Raw genomic sequence first — 22,166 nt, 5'->3', positions numbered from 1 at the left:
AGCTTTGGAAGAATAATGTTCAATAATTTAGGTTATTATTTAAAATTGTCAAACAGAATGGTAGTATTGGAAAATTCATTTTATATACATATATACTCGATATATCTTCATAGGTTGATGATTATAATTTGTTTTTTGTTGAACTGATTCCCAGTTTTAGGTAAAACAAATCATTAAATACTAAGTAATAAAGAAAGAAAAAAAGAAAAAAAGAAAAACTAATTAAAATCCATTACAATATTAGATTCTTCATTATACAGTAAAATATATCTTAACGGATACATCTCGAAAGCGAAATACTCTTAGCGGAAAATGTTATTATGTCCTCGATCAACAAGGTACAAATTTTGGAATAGCACACGTCTACTATGAAACCCATCCATTCTGGATACAAACAACGATATTATCCCCAATAAAAATATTTCACTTCTCTATAGCCAACTAAATACATAAAATATGAAACTTATTACTCTGGAACTAAATTGGGTCACTTACCTCGTGGAAAATTTATTATTATTTATTAAGAACATAAATAAAATGAGTGAATAAGTACTAAAAAGAAAATACAGAAAATGTAAATCCACCAAACCACCTTTATGTTTGAGATTTTATGTTCCAACGCCCAAAAGATTTTAGACAACAGCATTCTTAATATACTTCGTTTAAAAACTTATTCTCATGCAACAAAAATAAAAATAAAAAAAAAAAGCTGTGATTAAATTAGTTTTCTTTTAATTGTATTTTTTATTGAACATGAATAGGTTATATTAAAAATAAAATAAATATCGTTCCTCAAGCTGTTTAAAAAAAGAAAGTGAAAGTACTATTTCAAAATAGTACTTAAAAATACTTTTTTTTTAAATGTCTCGCAGGTTAAAGAACGATATGTAAATAATTCTCTATTAATTCACATTAAGTCCTTTTTATATTTATTCTTTCTTCTCTGACGTCACCTTATAACGAACATAAATTGTCTTCCATCTAGGTTTATGCAGATGTTTAACTTAATGATTGTGATTTCATTGAAAAGACAACAAGATACAAACTTGTGGTAAGATTATGAGTCAAGGCTTATCTTACTCATAAGTATACTTGTAAAAACTATCAATTAAACAAATTCTAAAAAAATTAATATTTTTAACTGGTTTTTGCACAAACAGATTTTAATATAGAAATTCGATCAACCATTACTGCCTATTAAAACAGTGTTGCATTTTTACCAACGAAGCAGTTTCTGTGAATAGATACAGTTTAGCTGGATCAACAAAATTATTATTTGTTCGTGCATAGTTGCTTTTTTTAAGACTATTACTCTACTACTATCTGGGTCGTAGGGAATTTATAAAAAAAAAAAAATTATCTCTATATTCAAATTAATTATTCCTTGAATGTTTCGTTTATTTTTTTTTTCATTCTATTATATTAATTTGTTTTTATTTTTCTATTGTCACCAACATACGGGATACATAGTAAGCGATCATTCGATCAGCAAAATTTCGAATTTTCGACGGAAATACAGTCTCACAAAATGGTCTGTGTGTGGGCAGAAGAGCTCAAAAACAAAAGTCTTAGGAGACTGCATTTACATATTTAAGATTAATTTAATTGAATAAAAATTTATTCAATTAAATTGACTGACCGGTAGCAGCCCTTTATAGAATTGATTTTTCACATTTTTCCGATTTTCGCAAAAGCGACTCTTAACTATTTTTATTAAATTCAGTGAACGATCAAGTGATTTTTAATATCAGCAAGGTCTTATTCTGGATGAACAATGTAACAGGGTTTCAATGTTCAAATTTCAAAGCATCTTTCTCCAAAGTAAATTTCATTTTGTTTATTTCAAATAAAGAACTGGCTCATGTTGTTCGCAGTAATAAGCAATGATTAAATATTAATGATTTCGATAAAAAAAAACTAAAGATGAAAAATGAAAGAATAGAGACAGAAATTCAAATGAGAAAAAGCATTTTACAATCAAGCCTCTACGGTTTCGTTATATTTTATTAAACTGTTGTATTCTTTGCAGGGACAAAGTTGCTATTCGTTAAAGCATCTCAAGAAACCCTAAAATATGAACTGTTATAACAAAGAAAAAATAAAAATTTTCGCCTTTCACATTATTTTCGAAAATCACAAAAACAACAATAACTTCAACATCTGTGCACCAACCTACACAAAAATTTAGGACGTAATTAGATAACGTTATGTGATACAAGTTGGATTTTTACCAAATTGAACAAGCAATGCATAACTGTTATGTGCACTAGCATTTTATTCGAAGACATAAAATCAGCTGATGGCACTGGGACCGAATTGGATAAGAGATGCAAATTTATTTTAGAATTGAGTGAAAAACAATGTAGTCTCTATTCAGTTTACTTTCTAATGTTGCCTTGTTGAAATTCCGAAACACCGCTGCAGAAGAATAAAAACGTTCCTAGATAACATAAAAAAATAAGCACTGTACCAAGGAATTATATTAATAAATACTAATCATGATGTATAAACTTTAGTCAAAAAGAGCATGTTGAATAATATTTTGTTTCGAAATATAATTATTTTTTAACATTAACATAATACATATGCCCAAATCGAATGGGGAGAATATAAGTAACATAATTTATAATATATTGCGTTATTATATTAAATTCAATTCAATGACGGTTTCACTGATTACTAATCGATAATCTTCACACAATTTATGAAGTTTGTAATGACTCTGTTGCAGTGGAGTACAATATTTATTCCACTGGCTTTCAGCATTTTAAGGTCAGGAATGGGCTTCAGGGTTACAATTGTGAAATTTTCTCCGTAATATGCAATATGCATATTGGGTGTGGAATATTATTATAATCTTCGTGGAGAAATAAATGAAGTATAACTTTAAAAGCAGTATAAGAAAACTTAATTAGTGAGAAATACATAGCTTCGATGAAAAAAACTGGGCGCAATTAAAGCAATCACCGGTTAAGAATGCGCAATGCTGTTCCAACTACGGGAATATAAAGAATTGCTATGATGAAGTAGTTTTTCTTCAAAAGTCAGTTAAATGGAAATTGGCATAAACTTCAATCATACGAATAAATTTATGTATGAATTGTATAAACTAGTTATTTAAAAAAAAGAAAAAATAACCAGACATATTAATAGACCTTCGGATAGTGCTTTTCAAATTAATATTTTGTTTCTTAAAATTAACAACAGATAAATCGAGCTTTATGCTCTACTTAGAGCAATACTAAAGGAAAATACTAGCTAGTAGAAATTTTGGAATTAATAATCTATTATTCAGTACTACAATTCATCTACCCTAACCAGATATAGTTGAAATTGTATTTAAAAAATATATTCCCTACCAAAGCTAACACTATCTTCGCCCCGTCTGCCAATGACATACTAGCTGTTAATAATAACCCTTTGATTGCATCCCAAACCCTCAAATCGTATATCACACCTCTCACAGAATGGTGTCGAAATTGAAGGATAAGAATAAATCCTATCAAATCGCTCTTACCCTTCGTCATAAACCTACCGACTGCCCTGGATTATCCTTTAATAATACTCTTCTTACCCCTGCCGAACAGATGCGCTACCTTGGACGATATCTGAACAAACGACTAGCTTGGAATCCTCGCAGAAAACTGAAAAGAAAGGAAAGGACTCACTTCCATAAAATAAGGCCTATCTGAACAAAAGGAGTTGAGCTTTGGGGCTACACTAAACCTTCAGATTCCACTTATATCCAATCTTTGTAGCCCAAAATACTTCGTATGGTCCTCAATGCTCCTTACATTGTTTCAAATAAAATCAACCTTTAAGACCTTTATGTTCCATATGTAACCGAACTAGCTCAAATCAGATATCAGTCCTTCCATTATATACTCTCCTAACAACCCAAACCACTAGTTTCTAACCTTGACTCCTGATTTTAGTTTCTAACCTGACAAACCTTCGAGGTGCCTGAAAAGAGGATGGCCTCGAGACCTTCAAATGTAGAAATATTATTAGAGTGCTATCAATGAGTAGTTTCTTTACATGTCTGTATCATACCATTGTAATCTAACATCACACTTATTAAATGTATTTTTATGTAAATATAGTTGTAAGTTTTAATAATAAATTGAAAAAGTATATATATTAAGGCCGTATCACTTAATTTCCTCCATCCAACTTTGAGATGAAATTAATCCTTTTACGTTTCAGAAAAACAATTTTATTGTTATTATTCAGGAAGACAATATTTCCCCTTACTATAATTGTCATATATAAATGTCATAACACGAATTAGGAAAAAGAAATCATTTATTCTCTCCATTAGTTACTGGCACTGGTAATGGTATTAGGTGGGGGGAACAAGTCCGGCAAGTGGGCCTAGTGCTCCTTTTTGCAAACGCCCGACGGCTACCAAGTTGCCGCCGCGTACTAACCAACGTGGGACCGCCGAAAAATGAACAGCCCCAGGTGGGAATCGAACCCACAACGTTCCGAACCGAGCGCACAGGAACCTGCGCCCCAACCCGCACAGCAACCGCACGGGGCTATTCATTATTTAATTATCAAATTTGATAATTGTTCATTGTTTCTTACTGCTAACAATGAGAGATGGTCAATTACTTCAAATAAACAAAATTGTAGAGAAAAATTGTCTGAAAATTTAGATTTTTTTCTGTCACACTATTTCAATGAGGATATGATCTGGCTGATATGAACGACCTATTGATTGTACGGTGATTATTATAATTTTCTTTTTTTTGCTAAACAATTTTTAAATTAAAAAAAAAATCACAAGAGTTCCAAGTGAAATGTGTTATTCCGTGTGTGTTCCGTGTGATTACAAAATACTGACAGTACCTAGTACAGTACTGCCTGAAAATTGGATATACTAATTCAATACAATAATGTTAAACGTAAGATTTATAGATGTGTAACAATCTGTATTATGAGAACATCAAGATGCCAACTTGGAAATCACTATACGGCCGATTAAAGGCGAAGGTCAGGACAGACCGGTTTAAAAATTAATCAGGTGTATCAAGATAGAATCAGAGGGTACAAGGTGGATCTGTTATGGATTAATTCAAAATAGAAACACAAAATAAGGAGTAAATGTAATTTATTATTTATATTTTTTAATATTTGTTATAAAAATCAGTTTCATCGAATTAATAAACATCAATTCTACAAAGTGTTACAGATTCGATAAAAAATAGTTTTACTCTAGTGTTTTGAGAATTTCGAAATGAAAATTGGTAGGTCTTAGTTATAGCGAATCTAGAAACTGCTTTAGGTCATAGGTGGTCCGCGAGATCCTTGGGACGAGCCAGGAGGGGGTTCAGCAATTCGTTGGCAGTTTATTGTTATAACTTTTATTAATTACCTTTTAGATGTTTGTGTGTCAGCTAAAAGATTTCAAGTGGCAAATACAGAATAAGAGAGACTCCAATTACACTCTTTTCAAACATTTTCTGAGGAGGAATAGTGCCCAAATTCAGGAGTCGGATTGGACCATAAATTTCAAAATTCAGCTTAGTGGTCCGCAGAGTTGAGTGGTTTCGCCTCTCGTCCACTGGGGGCAGAAAGCTGCGAATCGTGAACCAATAAATTCATGCGAATGCCTATAGTGTATATCATCGATTTGTAGCCGAGATGGCTCTTCGGAACAGTTTTTCTGATGATTCCAATAAAGAATTTTTCGCTTTGGAATTATCAACTTGGTTTATCAAGCTCAATCAACGAATTCGGAAAATGGGGGTGAATCATAGTTACGCAAAAATAAACGCATTACATGTACGGTGAATTTCCTCATCTGTGTCATAATCTTCAAATCGACGATGATCACCACTTCCAGTATTTTGAAATGAGAAAGGAGAGAAATGCTTCGATACATTCTTGTCAACATTTCTCCTAAATTAACTTTTCACAGTCCATTTATCTCTCACACTTGTCCACAGATAAATCACAGCAGAACGGGATCGGTTCGCACTTCACACCTGTTCGGACAGAAACTGATGAACGTGACGGGACTAGTAGACGCGGTCCCCCAAGTCGCTCCTCTAGTGGCTTTTAATAGCAATGACGCGGTTGAAAGAAAAGCGCCGGGATTTTCCGGAGTCCTGCCCTTTCCTCCACAACTGGGGGAAAGAGTTCGGTTCAGAGTTCTCCAGGCTGAATGCAAATATCCTAAATAGGAATGATTGTGTTTAAGATATTATTTTACTTTAAGTTAAATTTTTTTTTAGTATTTATTTATTATTATAATTACTTTTTTTCATCTTTTCTATTTCTTATTTTGTTGTAATTTAATTTATATATTTGTAACTATAGTGTGAATCAGCTCTATTACCCATATTACCATTGACCATGATAGAATATTACAAAATAAAAATAAAAAGTTTTATTCACGGACAAAGCTCCGATAATATAGAATAAACGTAAGGAACAATATCGTTTGAGATATCCACGTCTCACAACAATCTGATATCATAATTTGAATATGCTCCGGCCGAGAATAATCGAATGACTGACATAATGCGGAATTCGGATGGTAATTGATTCTACATTATGGTTACAAATTCTTACGAAAAATTTAATCATCAAACAATACCTAACATTTGTTCTAAATTCCGCAGCGTTTGCCTGCAAAAAAAAAACTTCGGTGATCTATACCTTCGTAAGCGTAAGATCGAAAAAATCCTCAATGTAAAGTTGTTTTGGAATCAGATTAGTTATGATAATCCTTCACTGAAAATATTTCTTTTCCTTGAAAATTTCAACGTTCAGTGCACTGGACAAGAACTGGAAGAAACTAAAACAAATAAAATGGAGCCTTGAAGACCTGGCATGCTACTGCCCAAGGTAATCCAGAGAAAAATAAAATAAATATATTTGTGAGGTAGAAATACGAACTAATTAGATCACTAAGTATAAGTTGATCAATTAATTTTGTACTTCCAATGTTATGGCTACCAATAGCCATTTTAAAAATTATTGAATAATTAAAATTCTTTTTCTTTTAATAATTATACGCAAAACGAAAATAAAAGTAAAAATATGGTTTGAATAGTTGAATAATGATTTACTTTCTCTATTTTGATATTGGACATTATCGTGATGATAGTGTCCATCATCATATATTGTGACGTGAAATTAACTACCTTTCACGAATGTGATATTCAGTCCTGATTACCATAATATCAACCGGTATTAACAACACTGTGAGACAAAATGTTTGGAATATTCCAATAATTGTCAAATGATTATTAAATTTTATTCAAAATTATTACTCAATTAATTAATTTATTAACATTGTGTAAAAAAAATAAAAAATCTGACTGCTCGGTAATAGAGCTGATATTTGAGTTCGTAAAAATAGAACTAATGATTTTACGTTTGATAATTTCTCAAATTAGTTATCAATTCTACAACTATAAAGACCTGATGTTAATAAATGTAAATTGGTTTAAATTAATTATATATATAAAGTTTAGTTTTAACGAATGAAAGTCGAAGACAAGGTCAATCAAGACAGTAGCCCTTATCATCATACAAACAAATTTCATGTTTATTTTTTTTTATGTAAAGCCTATTTATTTATTTTATTGTTTTAGATCAGTGCATTTAAGAAAATATTTATTTTACATATTTATAAATTATTGTACAGTATTTGACTAGAAACAATTTTTTTTTTTATCAAGAAAAAATGAATTTAACAGTAAATACATATTTTAAAAATCTAGTGTGTGAGAGAGAGAGAGAGAGAGAGAGATTGTTTAATAGTTATAATAATAGTCAAAAACGGTTTTAAAATTTAAAGATACATAATTTAATTCAGGCTCACAAACAATCATAAAGGTTTCAATAGTAGTCATAATTTTATTATGATTTTTATTTAGTTTTGTCTTTTCTCAGAACTTTATTTTATTTTTGCCAATAGTTAATTCGGAGAGCTGCCAAGGGGTAGCTGGTTGAGTGAGATTTTTTGTTTATTCATTCAAGTGTTTATTCAATTGTTCTCGATATTTTAGTAATTTTTTGTTGTTGTTTTTTTTTTTAATGCACACAATTTTGGTCTCACTATTCTGAAATATTTTCTTTCCAATATTAAAAAAAATAGTCATATAATCATAAAAACAATTAAATGCATATAAAAGCGACAATCACGTGTTTTCTGCATTAAAAACGTGAATTTTATTAACCTCACGAGACGTGCTACCTGTACTGAAGCAATTTTTAGTACCTGCCTGCCGAAACGCCAATCCGTATCAAGTTCAATTCAAATTCAATTTTAAACGGAATTAACTTCTATGCTTTGTTTGGAATATTTAAAAAAAATTACTATCATGCTATGTAACTTTAACAAAATAATTTATTGGCCAATTATATAATTTATTAGCATAGTAAAAAAAAAAAAATCACCTGATACATAATAAGTTAATATTTGTGTGCACAGAACTAATGATTTTACGGTTAGTGATTTTTCAATATGATTATCAATCCTTAAGTGCTAATGATATTCAATATCATCTTATTTTAATTAAAAATTACATAATGAAGATTAGATAGGAGAAATAAGTGCGAAACTTCCTTACCTCTGATCTGAATCACGGTTTGAGTTGTACTGGTCGATTTCTCACTAATGTAAGTTCCACCACCAGTTGTCCTGTAGGAGGGGTTACACTGTCAAGGCTGACTGGCTACCTACTCCAGGTTAATGTTCTACTAAACTTTTAAGTTTAGAAAATAAACAATATATTTATAATAGTGACAATAATTTGTCCCCCACTCTCCGGAAAAAAAACTTTTTGAAAATGAAAATCAGAAATAATAAATTAAGTACGTCTTAGTCCACCATACATATCATGCTCACCATGAAGTAAATTTTGAATGATAATCTAGGAAGAGGTTACAAAGTTGACTTCACTACCAAAAGAAAATGCATTCAACATAACTAAGACCTACAAATTCTCAAAACTTGAGAGAAAAATAGGGGTATCAATCCAGTCTTGAATTAATGTTCTTTAATATTTATTTTTTTGCTAGGACTTACCGTTTAATAATAATAGATGAAAATTAACAAAACAAAACAATAAAAAATGCATTACTTTATTAAATTAATTAGCTTTAGCTCTTAAAAGAGTTTTACGGCCGCCACAAATACGTTTTCGTTTCAAGTGTGGTATCGTAATTGAGAAAATATTGCCGAAATAAACTCCTTCCAATATTAAATTCTCTATGGTAATCCTTCATTAAGAATACCTCTTTCTATAAAAATTCAAGAGATAAGTTGACTAGATATGAGCTGGAAGAGGTTACAAAGTTGTCTTCAATCAAAAGAAACTTCATTCGCCATAACTGAAATCTAACAATTCTCAAAACTCTAGGAAAAAGATGGGTGGAAATCCAGTCTTGAACTCTCTGCATGGGTGAAAATATCCTATTATGTACACAACTTCTCTTTGATGTTAAGTTTTGAGAAAATTAGATTATTTCCCGGGGGAAAATAATAAATGAAATGCGGTTGGGAAAATGAGTTGCTAAAAGCTCATTGGAACTTCGTAAAACAAAAAATATTAAAAATTGAAAAACTCAGGAATGTTGCTGTAAACAGGCTATTTCCGAACTTTCAGCCGTTTCGAAAATAAGAAAAAAGTGTAAACTCTACTTTCTACAAACATATTTTGTTCTGACCCACTAACAGTAATACTGACTATAACAATTCTTCAAAACCTCATGAACCTAACTTCTGGAGATCTTAGTGCAATTTTTCATTATTTATGCCTATTTCAGGATTCGACAAAGAAAATTATTTAGAATCAATAATATTTATTATTCAATTTCACCTTTAAATCAAAATATAAGAGAACCATTGCTAATCTTCATTTTGCAAAATCAGAAAACTAGATTGATTATACAAATTAATCTGTGGGTATCTTTTAAGAAATGTAAGGAGGAAATGGTATTGAGCTTGAATGATATTTTGAATATTTTATGTTTTGAGTTTTTATCTGTATATATCTTATCAGAACTATTGTTCCGTCAATTATCTGTTTCTTATAATCCACGTTTTTCAGATTTGTTGCAGCTCGTGGCCGCTCTCACGAATGTTGCCATGTCCCTCACTAAAAAATCACTTTGTAAAATCATTAGTTTTTGGATAATCAGTTTGATAAATTGACCTTACAGGGATTCACATTTACAAAGCTGTAACATCGTCGTTGTACATGTTGAATGTGGGAGAGTTGAAAGAGATAATTAATTCTTCCTGATGCTGTGGGAATTTTTAGGAGCAGATATGCACTGAGAGCGCTCTTCATTTGAGAAATTAATTCAGAGAATCGAAAACAATAAGAATAAAAAACCGTTGTCGAAAAATACTTAAAAAATATTTTTTCTTATAAATTAGAATTGTTTCAAAATATTTATGAGGTCTCAATCAGTAATTTTAGCAATCAGACTTGAAAATCAGTTGGTCATCTTTCAAAAAATCATTACGAACACACAATAGGAAGCGTTGAACACACTCAACTTCTTCTGTGGCATTACCTTAATATCAAAATTTAAAAACTAAAAGAAAGAATTACCTAAAAATTTTGTTCGAAAGATAATACCATAACGTTAATACCATAACGGAAATATAGTAAAATTGACCTATAAAGGACAAGGAAAGTGAATAGTTACTTCCTTGTCAATAGTCATTACACTGAGAAGTGTTTATGAGAGCAGAATATATTTTCTAGGTGAACTATTATGTCATAATTGTTGTATCTTATGTTTGTTTTCAAGTCCACATATTCTTAATTTGGTCATCTAACATTTTTATTTTTATATATCTGTGCTCAACTTGAATATGGTATGTTATTCATTTTTGTACACAATTACAGTGATAAGTAAATAAAAATTAAAAAATGTTTTGATTTGTAAGCGATAACAAATAAACGCATAAATAAAATGTTTTAACTGGCGGGCGCATGCGGAATGAGTTTTCCGTTTAGGAAACCTGATAACGTTCTCTCGTCTTATTATAAATTAATAAATTTTAATTTCATTCCACCTGTATAATGAGCCTTCCAATTGGAAGGATAACTCCATAAAATCATTCTTAGGATTTTCAGCATTCACTCTATAACAATTAAGCATTGAATTGTTAGGAACAAATTGTAATTTTTTAAAAAATACTATACTTTTCTTTCTCTGCTATATTTTCTGTTCTGAAACTAGCGAGAATTTATTTCAAATCAAAGTAAGCTAGTTGTCTGAAGCGCGCACTGCACCTGATTTTATTTTTGTATGGAAAAAAAATCGTAATCGTTTTAAAAGAATAATTTTCTATCTTGAAGGGTTATTTGGTGAATTGTAATTATTTCGGAAATTTTTCTAGATCTTGAATAGTCCAATGTTAATTGAAGTATTAAACGATAAGTTATTTTATTTTATTTTTTTCCAAAGCCCCTATTTGAAATCATAGTGTGGTAGTTGACGTATGCTGTGTATTGAGATTTTGTTTTTCTCTGAAACTAGGTTTCTTTTTAACACATGAATATTGTGGTCCATGTTTTAAGGTATACAAGCAGGATTATTTTGTGTGATGATAGTTGGTGGAGGGGCACACCAGTGGTATGTGCTAAAGGCCTAAATATACACGTATTTACAAGCTCCTTGTTGCTACCGCACTGATGGAGGCGCTGGTTGCAATTTTTGGAACAGTGGGTTAGTTAGATGTTTTGGCAAGTCCAGAAATTTAATATGTCTTCTCCTGATAAAGTCTGGGCATGGAATCATGACCATTGGAACATAAAGTAGTTTGTGAAGAGCCGGTGGTTTCTCCTTCTTCCATGTTGTAGTCCGGACATTCTTCCGAAGCATAGAATTTAGAAACTTTTGGAGATGGTGCTTTGTGCCATCGGTGATGTGGATAAACATAATAAAAAATAGTGATTAATAATTAATATGATTATAATCGTTAATAATAATCACTAATATTATAATCATTAATATAATATATGATTATATTATTTATAATATTATAAATAACTTATTTTTCCTGGGTTTATTTCTAATAAATTTGGAATGATCTATTTCATCGGAAACCTAAATTATCGTTATTTACAAATTGGTTAAGAACTTTAGGGTGAATTAAATTTGATGCTAATGATGACTAACTTTAATGAACAACTAAAACAATAGAAACAATGTATGAGAAAATCAAGATAATAAAACAATTTAATTATCAGAGAGATATTATAAACCTTAATGGAGGATATAAACCAATCAAATCAAAGAAAATCAAACTAAATCGCACAAATGTTATTTATTATGAGAATGAACTGCTGTTTATAAGCGCAAACTCCATGGCCAAAGCGTTTATCAAATATGGTTTAGAAATAGAAACCCAGATCTAAAAAATAAACTTTTAAAATTGGAGAAAAGAATCCACGGATCCAGAATAAAAAAAGAAGGAAACCACTTAAAATTAATCTGGAAACCCCAATAACAATTTAACGGAAACTAAAATTTTACGGACATACGATAAGAATTAATCCTTTCTGAATCAATAAAACAAATGATAAAAAATGAAAAGCATGCATAATTAAAATTAATTTAATTGTGTTATTTTACTTAACTATTTTCAAGTTTTAATAATATCTTTCATACCGTTTTCTTTCTCGCTTTTCTCATGATTTTAATTATTTACATATATGTAATAGACTAATTTCCATATTTTTCATACTGTTTGTAATCATGTTTTTCTTTTTATTATAACATGGTTATCTTGCTTATACTTGCATTGAAGGAGGCCTGGAAATTCGGGCCGAAACGTTGCACAATAAAATGAGTATCACTTATTATTCCTAGTCACTCCTCCCCGTACCCCCTACCATCTTCTCACTCCTTGGAGAGTGTTTATTTTTAATTTATGTTATTAATAAAAAATGTATTTTTTTTTATTTATGTATATTACTTACACACAATTTTGACTTTCACTTACCTATTTGTGGAATATATACTAAAGGAAAATATTTCTATTTTTATATTTCAGTGTTGTAAAATTTCGAATTCGAGTTTTCAACGGAAATATACGTTTTTAGATCCCTTGTATAACCAAGTTCCGGTAAAATTGACTGACCGAAATCGCCACTTTATAGAATCGATTTTTCATATATTTTCGATTTTCTCGAAACGGCTCTAACGATTTTGATTGAACTTGGTATTTCAATGTACAAATAAATGGCCTTTCATGTCGGTTAGGTTTTATCATTATTGAAATAGCCTAAACTGGTTTATAAAATATTCCTCTTAGCTATTTTTGTTTGTAGTGAAAAACGAATAAATATAAACCATGAAAGGATTTGACAAATATCTTAAGGAGATAAGAGGAAAAATATTTGTTTCAGTTTTGAAATTCATTTCGGCAAAAAAGAACTTAAATATGAACTTGTTATAACTATTAGAAAAATTTTAGAAAACATAATATTTAACAAAGAAAGTCTTAGAATATAATGGACAATAACAAAATAACGCATAAATAAAAGGTTTAATGATTTTATGGTAGAAAACTTGAGACATTCGTCTCAAGATACCTCAAAGTGGCTCCTAGTCTTTCATGAGAAAAAAATAGAAGTTCTCATAACTGTATTCTTCTTTTTTACTCATATCAGAGAAGTTGCAAGTGACGATTTTTGTAAAATTCTACGTTCATCCGACATTACGGTAATCTGGAGGATTTGGGTTTAACTTTTAGTAATTTTGTATGGGTGTACTCATTCCTCTTTGTAAGCCAATCTTAACACCAGTTTTTGAGTTTTCGCTTGTTTTTACACGTCAAGCAACTAACAAAGCGACTAAAGTGATTGCGTCTTCTTGTAGCAAGAGGGTTGATACAAATAACATTATAATAGTCCGTGATGTTTTAAACTCTAACTTGTGCTTCATAAGTAACCAACTCAAAAATGCTCGCCACAAGTAGAAACGCCTTCAGATTTTGTGGTTATACTACACCTGGTAATTCAGTGTGAAGCGGACAGTTCCCAACAACCAGAAGGCGTTAAAAAAACTAATCGTTTATAGCGTAATTTTTTTCGTAATGCTAGTGGAGAAACCCGTTCTAAGAATGGTTTTAATCATCCTCCTCTACCCCCCCTCTATTTTTTTTTTTTTGTCATTTCTAAAATAATTAAAGCTTTTTCTAAGACACAACTGAAGACATAAAATCATAAATTTTATTGCTATAACTTATAAAATAACACGTGGAACTATAAATTACCCTGTCTAAGGACCACATACTTCATCAATTCAAACAAATGTACCTTGCCCTGGGTCAGACATTATAATAGGGTATTCTATCATTTAAATTATATTATTAAATAGAACTCTATAGCCCTTAGGGGCTTACTCTTTTTTTGAATAAACAGATTGATAATTTTTTTGACATATTATTTTAATTACCTTAGAATAGAATAGAATCTCATCGTGAAAGTAATTGCAACACTTAAACGTTTATGTTTTATTACCTCACGCATGAAAGTAGCTTACCTAAAGCAGTAGATCATGCAGGCCAGTCTACTTAATACTATACCATTATCCACAGCCGAGACTGAACGCCGTCGTTTTCGTTCTGGGTAGCGGAACGGATGTTACGAAGACGTTCAGTGGTTAGTAATAAACTTGTTTTCCTAGAGGACAAACTACTGGTATGCTAGAGTTACTGTTACTTCACCATTAGACAATAACTCAACCCACGATTCGTTCACCAATACAGAGTACTTAGTAGAACACCTTCATCTTTTATTAGATAATAAACTAGTCATTAAATAATAACATTAATAAAAGAAAACGAACATTAAAAGATTATTTGACAATATTGGGCATCTTCCTCGTATCGTTTTAAAGTTTTATCAATATAAAATATGAGAACAGCACTCATAATTTTACAATGAGTTCAAGGGAAGTGATTAGAAAAATAAAAAATTAGTGATGTTCCTCGAAAATGTCTCAAAATTTTCGCCTTACTGGAGCCTTCGATCTTGTTACAGAAATCACAAAATATGTATTAATCTCAAGACTCTGTTCCTAATCTACAGGAAACTTAGCAGTGACTTTAGGAACTTCTAAACTACACACAATAAAACAAGACTATCAATGTGGTTTTAACAGAAATCATTCAACTGTTGATCAATTTTTTTTTAATGAAGCAGATCTTACAGAAAAAGTTATAATACAATCAGTACTTCATAAACACTAATTGTAAGGGCCTGTAGGGTAGAAGGAAAGAATACATAATGCTGATAATTGACAATATTTCTGAAAGGAATCCAATCATAATTCACACAAACTATCAGGTACTCTTCCTCTATAATTTTTTGTATTTCAGTCAACCATTCTCCCTCATATATTTCAAACAACCTTACATTGCCTGTTGGGATAGAGTATTGTCACTAACTACACAATTCAGCATACTTACTTTTTGTGGCACCTCTTCAGTATTTAATCTCAACAGAATAAAATTAACAAAGTTATTTCGATTTTATCTAACTTGTTTCCCATTTTACAATGTATTGTGTATAATAAATAAATATTTGACCTTTCAATGTGCAATAGTCTGGCTGTAAAAAAGAAAGGCTTAAATAAAGAGAGTAGTATCAATAAGACATCACGTAAAATTTCTTTATTTTTTGTGACACAATTTCAGCTTTAATTTTCATTTGAACAAAATACTTCTTAGAGCTAATTAAGAAATGAACAATAATAGAAAGAACTAAAATTATCCAGAAATATTATACAAATAAAAAGAAAAAAATTCATCATGTAACTTCATACAATTTTCTAATTGAGTGATCTTTTGGTGGTTATTATACTTTTTCAATTTTTTTTTATTTTCATTTTTTTTATTTTCTATAAAAATTATCCAAGTATTTAAAATACTTAGTTAATAAATATATACAATTAAATAAGAAAAATACAAATATGACAATATTTACAATATAAAAATACTAGCTGTACAATATAAAAACATTAGTTTAAAAGGCAAATCAATCAAGTTAACTTTACAACCTTTAAGTTTATGATACAAGACTAGGTAAAGCATCAATATTGTGGTCGACCACTACTTCCTCCATTTCCACATTGTCACTATAGGAATATTCAACTTGGACACAATTTTTAGAACTAACTGATTCCGACTTTGTACCATTTTTATTCCAGTTAACTGAGTTCCTTAAAACTTTGAGTCGCCTCATTTGTTTCATTTTTTCGTTCCGTTCCTTAATTTTATTTTGAAAGAACTTAATTGTATCAATATTAGAACCTAAAGGTAATTTCTTCCTGTTAGAATTTTGTTTTACAGATGAAAATCCATTTTCATTGTGATTCAATTCCTTTCTGACCGTTTTTGCTTCATCCAAAGAAGAAGTCTTATCTGTGTCCAATAAATCTATGGGATTTAATATTTCATCATCTGACTTAAGAGATTCAATGTCGGTGTCATTGGAGTCAGATAACAGCTCTGCCTCAATGTCAGTCAAAGTATCACTAATGTCAATAGGGTCTGGTTCATCTTTAGTTTTAAAATAGATTGTGAACGTGACTACATTATCGTCACTGTTCTTTAGCTCTTTTAAAGTATGAATACTTTCCCGCAATGGTATAAACATATTTTCAATATGAGACTCCTTTTCTAATACAGTCGAAAGATCTAACTCGGATCTTTTGATTAACTTTCCATAATCAGAAAAGTCTCTTAACTGACGTTTTGATTTCAGAATTTCACCACATATTTCAACAGTAAAACCTTCTTTCACATCTTTAGGAACTTTCTTGATACCGAAATCTAACCTCCGCCTGATTCTCAACTCTGATTCAGAGATATTTCCAGCACGCCTGATATATTCCCTTTTTTTTATGATGGTAGAATTTGAAGATCTCTTTGATCTATACTTCGATTTACTCAAACTTGTGGTTTCTAGATTTTTTATGCCACCTTGCTTCAGTAATGGAGTGTAATTTTTCTCTGATTTTTCCAAAGCCTCATCATAGGATGTATTATGTTCACGTAAAGGTTTCCTAATAAAAAATAAATAAATAAGTGATAAATAAATTACTAGACATGTTTTAAGTTGGAAGTTCTTTAGATAATCATTAAAAAAGGCCAAAATTAATTCTATGGTGGCAGAAATATTTTAGATAATGTTTAACAATGAAAAAAGTATAATATACATTAAACAATAAAAGTTTATGGACTAATAAACACATATCAATTAATGTTAGCTACATAAAATTAATATTATCCTCATCACAGACAGTAAGATTTATACAAAAATTAATATTATAAATGCATATTTAAATTTTACTATTACCTTTTATGTTTGCTGTTATCATCAGTGTCATTACAATTCATAGAATCTGTAAAATTAATAAAGAAAATATGTCAGAAAAATTTATTCATTATAAAAATAAGAAGAAAAAATAAGTATTGAAAAAAATTACCACTTTCTATTTCTTCTGAAAGCAAGAAACTATCTAATTCTCCTGAGCCTTAAAAAAAAAAAAAAATAAATAAATAAAACAACTAATTAAAAATAACACTGAAAAATAATTGAGTGAAACTATAAACAAATAATAATATATTAATCAAATATTTAGCTCCAGGATCAAGTATCCCAACATACCTTAATCTCAAAATTTATTGTAAGGAATCATATATCAATGAAATTGTCATACTTATGTACAGAACTATTTAAAAGATACAATTTTATAAAAAAATAAAATAAAATCTTTTACTACTTCAAGATAATATTATGATTAACCCTTTAAATGCTAAAGGTACCTGTATAAGTAAAAACAATATTTTTCATAACAAAATTTTAATTATTCGTATTGGTGAGATAAATTTCGAAGTAAACGTAAAAGGATGTAGGAAAAACTTAAGAGGTAATAGGCTACTTATTTCCAATGATTGGTTTTAGTAGGTAACAAAATGTAGTTATATTTGAAACGTTGAAACCAAAATATTTTTAAAAAATGAGTATAATATAAAACTGTGCATGTTATGAAATATTATAATTATTATTTATAAAACCATATTTATATTAGTAGAGAACCATTATGAAAAAAGTTATAAACGAATTGTACTTTTGAAAAATAAAACAATAACATACTAATGAAACAGTTCAAATAATGAGTTAGTAAATTTCGCTTAATATATATAGTAGTAATATATATATCTGAAGAAAGTTGAGAAAAAATTCCATAGCATACTAGACTGATTAAATACTTTAGCTATAATCTTATGTTCTCCCTCAAAGATAAGAATTTATGTGATTAACAAGCAGATGAAAAAATAAATTGGTGAATTAAATACAGTAAATGTGGTAAATATAGATTATCAATACATTGTTAAAAAAAAACACCAATATATAGATATATCACTTTAATTTGTCAATTCTAATCGCAACCTGCATATATATGGCTGGAGCACTGTGGGGCACGGACATCATTGCCCACATATATGGGTCTGGAGCCTTTCAAGGATTAAAATACCTTAATTTACCTTGTCAGTACTAATCTTTCCCTCCTCTACGACACAACCCCTGATGAAGACCTGAAACTCAGGTCGAAACGTCGGCATAAAATAAATAAATATGGTTTTGTTTATTTATGTTGTTCTTTGCTGACCGCACTCCCCGACAAACTTCTTCAAGCGTAAAATACCTTAACATTTTGGTACCAAAATATTACCCTTTATTAAGAAATTAAAATTTTACATCATTAGTAGACATCATTTCAATTTTATTAAAAAAAAATTGTTAACCTTTGTACAAATTTCTATTGTGCCTTACATATGAAACAATACATTTGTGGGCAAAGGAAAACAAATTTTAACTCTAAAAAATCCACATCCAAGATACAAACACGAACATGAAGAAATCTACTCCGTAAGTTCCTAAAGCAACAAGAAAAAAGTCCAAAGGTATAAAGAAGGCAAAACAAATATAATAATAAAAGGAAAACTTCAAAGAAATAATTTAAGAAAAAAAGATAAAAATGGTAACTTAAAAGTAAAAAGCAATTGAAAATAAAATAAAAAATAAAACTAACAAGGGGAGGCTATGGCAAAATTTCAATGAAACTTTTTTTAGTGACACCAGATCAAAAAATATTCGACATATAATGGATTCTAGGAGCTGAGAACAAAAATATAATATTTTATATAATTTTAGAAAATTGTTGTTAAAAACTTGTGGTAATCGTGAAAACTAGGTAAGTCAAATTGAGTTAACTGGGTTTAGTGTTATGTTGTGTCAACTAGACTTACCAATTTAGCACAACTTCAGAAGTCCCGAGGATAGTTTAAACCCAGTAAACTTAATTTTTAAGTTTATTCGACTTATCTAGTTTTTTATCACAGAGTTTAAGTAAACCAAAACATTAATTTTTAATGAAAAAATAATTCAGATCCATTTCTTGTATTCATAAAAACCCTTAAATATGAATTTTCATAGATATAAAAAATCATAAATTTGTGTACTTGACTTTTGGGAAGATTTCTTTATTCTACTGATGTCGACCATTAACATAAACAAAACTCCTCAGGATTTTGTCCGAATTCAATGTACTGTAATAATTGAAAAGCTGAATCTCTCCTAATACCATTTGAATTTTAAACCCTTTTGTTCGATTTAATTTTTTGTTTTCTTGCTTTGCTCTGTCGGGATTAAAAGGTTATCATATACTAATAAATTATTATATGTATATATACTCTGTTCAACCGTTCGCTTTGAACAGCCCTGATGAAGCCCTGCAAAGTGGGGCGAAACATAGGAAAATAATTAGTTGTAAACTATTTTTGTTTCTCCTTTGACCGCAACCCTGACCATCTTCTTATATAATAAATTATTAATTTGGTGTATCATAAGAAAAAATAATACTGATTGTATTAAATATATATATATATAATTACAAAAACAAAGAGACACTTTAAGTAAAGTAGACTAAAACATTTATTCTTATGAAAACATAAGTCAAATTTGTTTTTAGCATGGTACATAATTAGTCTAATGTACAATAGCATGGGTACAGCATTACTATTTGGAACAACTGAATGAACTAGCAAAGAGCAGACAAATATTTTTATAAGGAGAAATAAAACTAATATTTGTTTTTTACACCTCGAAAAACCCTCAGATATTAATTTTCATAAAAAACTGAAAACTAGATTTCTCACATCCACACCCATAGCCTCCCCATGTAAGTGATTTGAAAAAATAAAAGTACCTGGATTTTTATGATCCGTAAGATGCTTCTTGAATACTTTATTATCTAATGTGACAAATCTGCAATAATGGCAGATGAAAGCTCTAGGAGGATCTAATTCGTGTGTTTCTAAATGCCTTAAGTATTTTGCTTCAAAAACAGTTTGGTAACCACAAGAATCACAATCAAAAGGTGGTCCTTTTCCTTCCATCGTACCTAGGGAAATAATTTAAGACTAATAAATAATGTACTAAGTGATAAACATATTTTTTAAACAAGGTGACTAGAAGAAACTTTAGTATGCATTATTGTTAACTTAATAAAAGAAATGTTTAAATCATAGCTATTATTATAAGGGTACTTAGGATAACTTCAAAAGAAATTTTAATTATTTGGATAAATAACTTACAAATATGCTTCTTCATATGTCTTCTCATATGAAGTTTGCGAGCTGTCAGCTTGCCACAGTAGAAACATTCATAAGGTGCTTCACCGATATGTATTTTCATATGGCTTTTTAATTCTGCTATAGAACCCAATGTTAGCTCGCATATCTATAACAAAATATCTTTACTGAAATGGAGAATAGAGTTTTGCAGTAAGACCCTTAAGTTAAATATTTTAATTATAATTTGTAATGTCTTAATATCCATGATATATAGTTAATTATTTGGAATAGCCCAACTTATCTTAGAGCTTTGACCTCACCAGTTATGATTAATTCAGTAAAAAGGTTACTTAATACCCTTTAATAAAAGTAATGAAATAGGATTCCAAATTTTATAATTAATTTTTATCAGAAAAAATACTTCAGATTTCGGTTCATAACAATGTAATTATATTTACACCAATGCTTTATCACTTGAAAATCTTTACAGCAGTACAGGAAAATGCACTGAATACATAGTTCATTTAAAGAAATAAAACAAGAACCTTTGAAGAGGAAAATAAAAAAGGAATCAATCAAAAAGAAACAACAAAAGTAAGCACACAACACAGATAGTAAAAAAATTAATTTTTTTTTTAAAACATATACATAATGGAAAACATGATAAAGAGCTAAAACAGTGAATGAAATCCAGCTGAACAAGGATTTTTCACAAAAAGAAAATACATAGTTAAGATAGAAAAATATATTGACATACATTACACTCAATAGATGGAATCTTCTTTGTATGATTTTGTACATGTTTGATAAGATTTTCTTTATTTTTTGTTCTGAAATCACATAATTTACACTGATAAGGAGCCCTATTACCTCTCCAACCATGCAGATGCCTCACATGCCTAAAATCAAAACATAATTATTAAACAAGAAAATTTCATTAATGAGGCAAAAAAGGACACTGAGCCAAAATATATGAATTTTTGTAAATTCATGGAAAATAATAATTAAGACAATCTGCAGAATGACTGCTTCGCAAGTGAAGATTTTTATTGTTTGCTTAGAAAAACTAAAATATTGTTTTATAAATTTTTTAGTGTTTTCCTAAGTATTCATACAAATTCATCAAATTACAATGAGTGAGTAGTCAATAATAATCAATCTATCACCATGATTATAACTCTAATCCATGTAAATACCACCAACATTTGAGAAATATCAAGGATACACTCATAAATGATTAATATAAATGTATTTACTTCTTCAAGAAAGATGTTTTTCCCATTCTATTATTAGTCTTACAAATATAATGAAATATCAGTTTTTTTTTAATCAATGAATCTAATCTTAGCTATCAGCTATCCGCTTTGAAGAAATCATTTAAATGAATAATTTCAATAACATACAATAATGATCATATGTTCCCTTCTTATAGCTTTAGGCAGAAAATATTAGTTCCAGAATATTAAAATAGAACAGCCATTTATTCTGGTTAGCCAGCAGGATTTTTTATTCTTAACATTGTGGTAGGAGA

At 29.5% G+C, this 22,166-nt stretch overlaps 2 protein-coding genes across 3 annotated transcripts in view; both read right to left on the bottom strand.

The window, feature by feature from the left end:
- The window catches only part of LOC106684626 (alpha-tocopherol transfer protein), a 57,906-nt gene extending 49,199 nt beyond the window's left edge, over window positions 1-8,707 (bottom strand). The window contains exon 1 of the mRNA XM_014426814.3: window positions 8,592-8,707. The gene's annotated coding sequence lies outside the window, so the exon portion shown is untranslated. The remainder of the gene's footprint in view (window positions 1-8,591) is intronic.
- Window positions 8,708-15,665: 6,958 nt separating this feature from the next.
- LOC106684622 (zinc finger protein 26) overlaps window positions 15,666-22,166 on the bottom strand; it is a 32,487-nt gene continuing 25,986 nt past the window's right edge. For both annotated transcript variants that reach the window (XM_014426809.3, XM_014426810.3), the window contains 6 exons: window positions 21,393-21,534; window positions 20,657-20,801; window positions 20,269-20,463; window positions 17,482-17,529; window positions 17,352-17,397; window positions 15,666-17,058 (listed from right to left, as the gene is read on the bottom strand). In XM_014426809.3, the coding sequence (XP_014282295.2) occupies window positions 16,059-17,058; window positions 17,352-17,397; window positions 17,482-17,529; window positions 20,269-20,463; window positions 20,657-20,801; window positions 21,393-21,534 (1,576 nt within the window). In that variant the 3' untranslated portion in view covers window positions 15,666-16,058. The remainder of the gene's footprint in view (window positions 17,059-17,351; window positions 17,398-17,481; window positions 17,530-20,268; window positions 20,464-20,656; window positions 20,802-21,392; window positions 21,535-22,166) is intronic.

Source organism: Halyomorpha halys, unplaced genomic scaffold (assembly GCF_000696795.3).
Source record: "Halyomorpha halys isolate HHAL.00 unplaced genomic scaffold, Hhal_1.1 Scaffold595.1, whole genome shotgun sequence".
Lineage (NCBI taxonomy): Eukaryota > Metazoa > Arthropoda > Insecta > Hemiptera > Pentatomidae > Halyomorpha > Halyomorpha halys.
The sequence above is the reverse complement of the archived record's forward strand: the minus strand, read 5'-3'. Positions and strand labels throughout refer to the sequence as shown.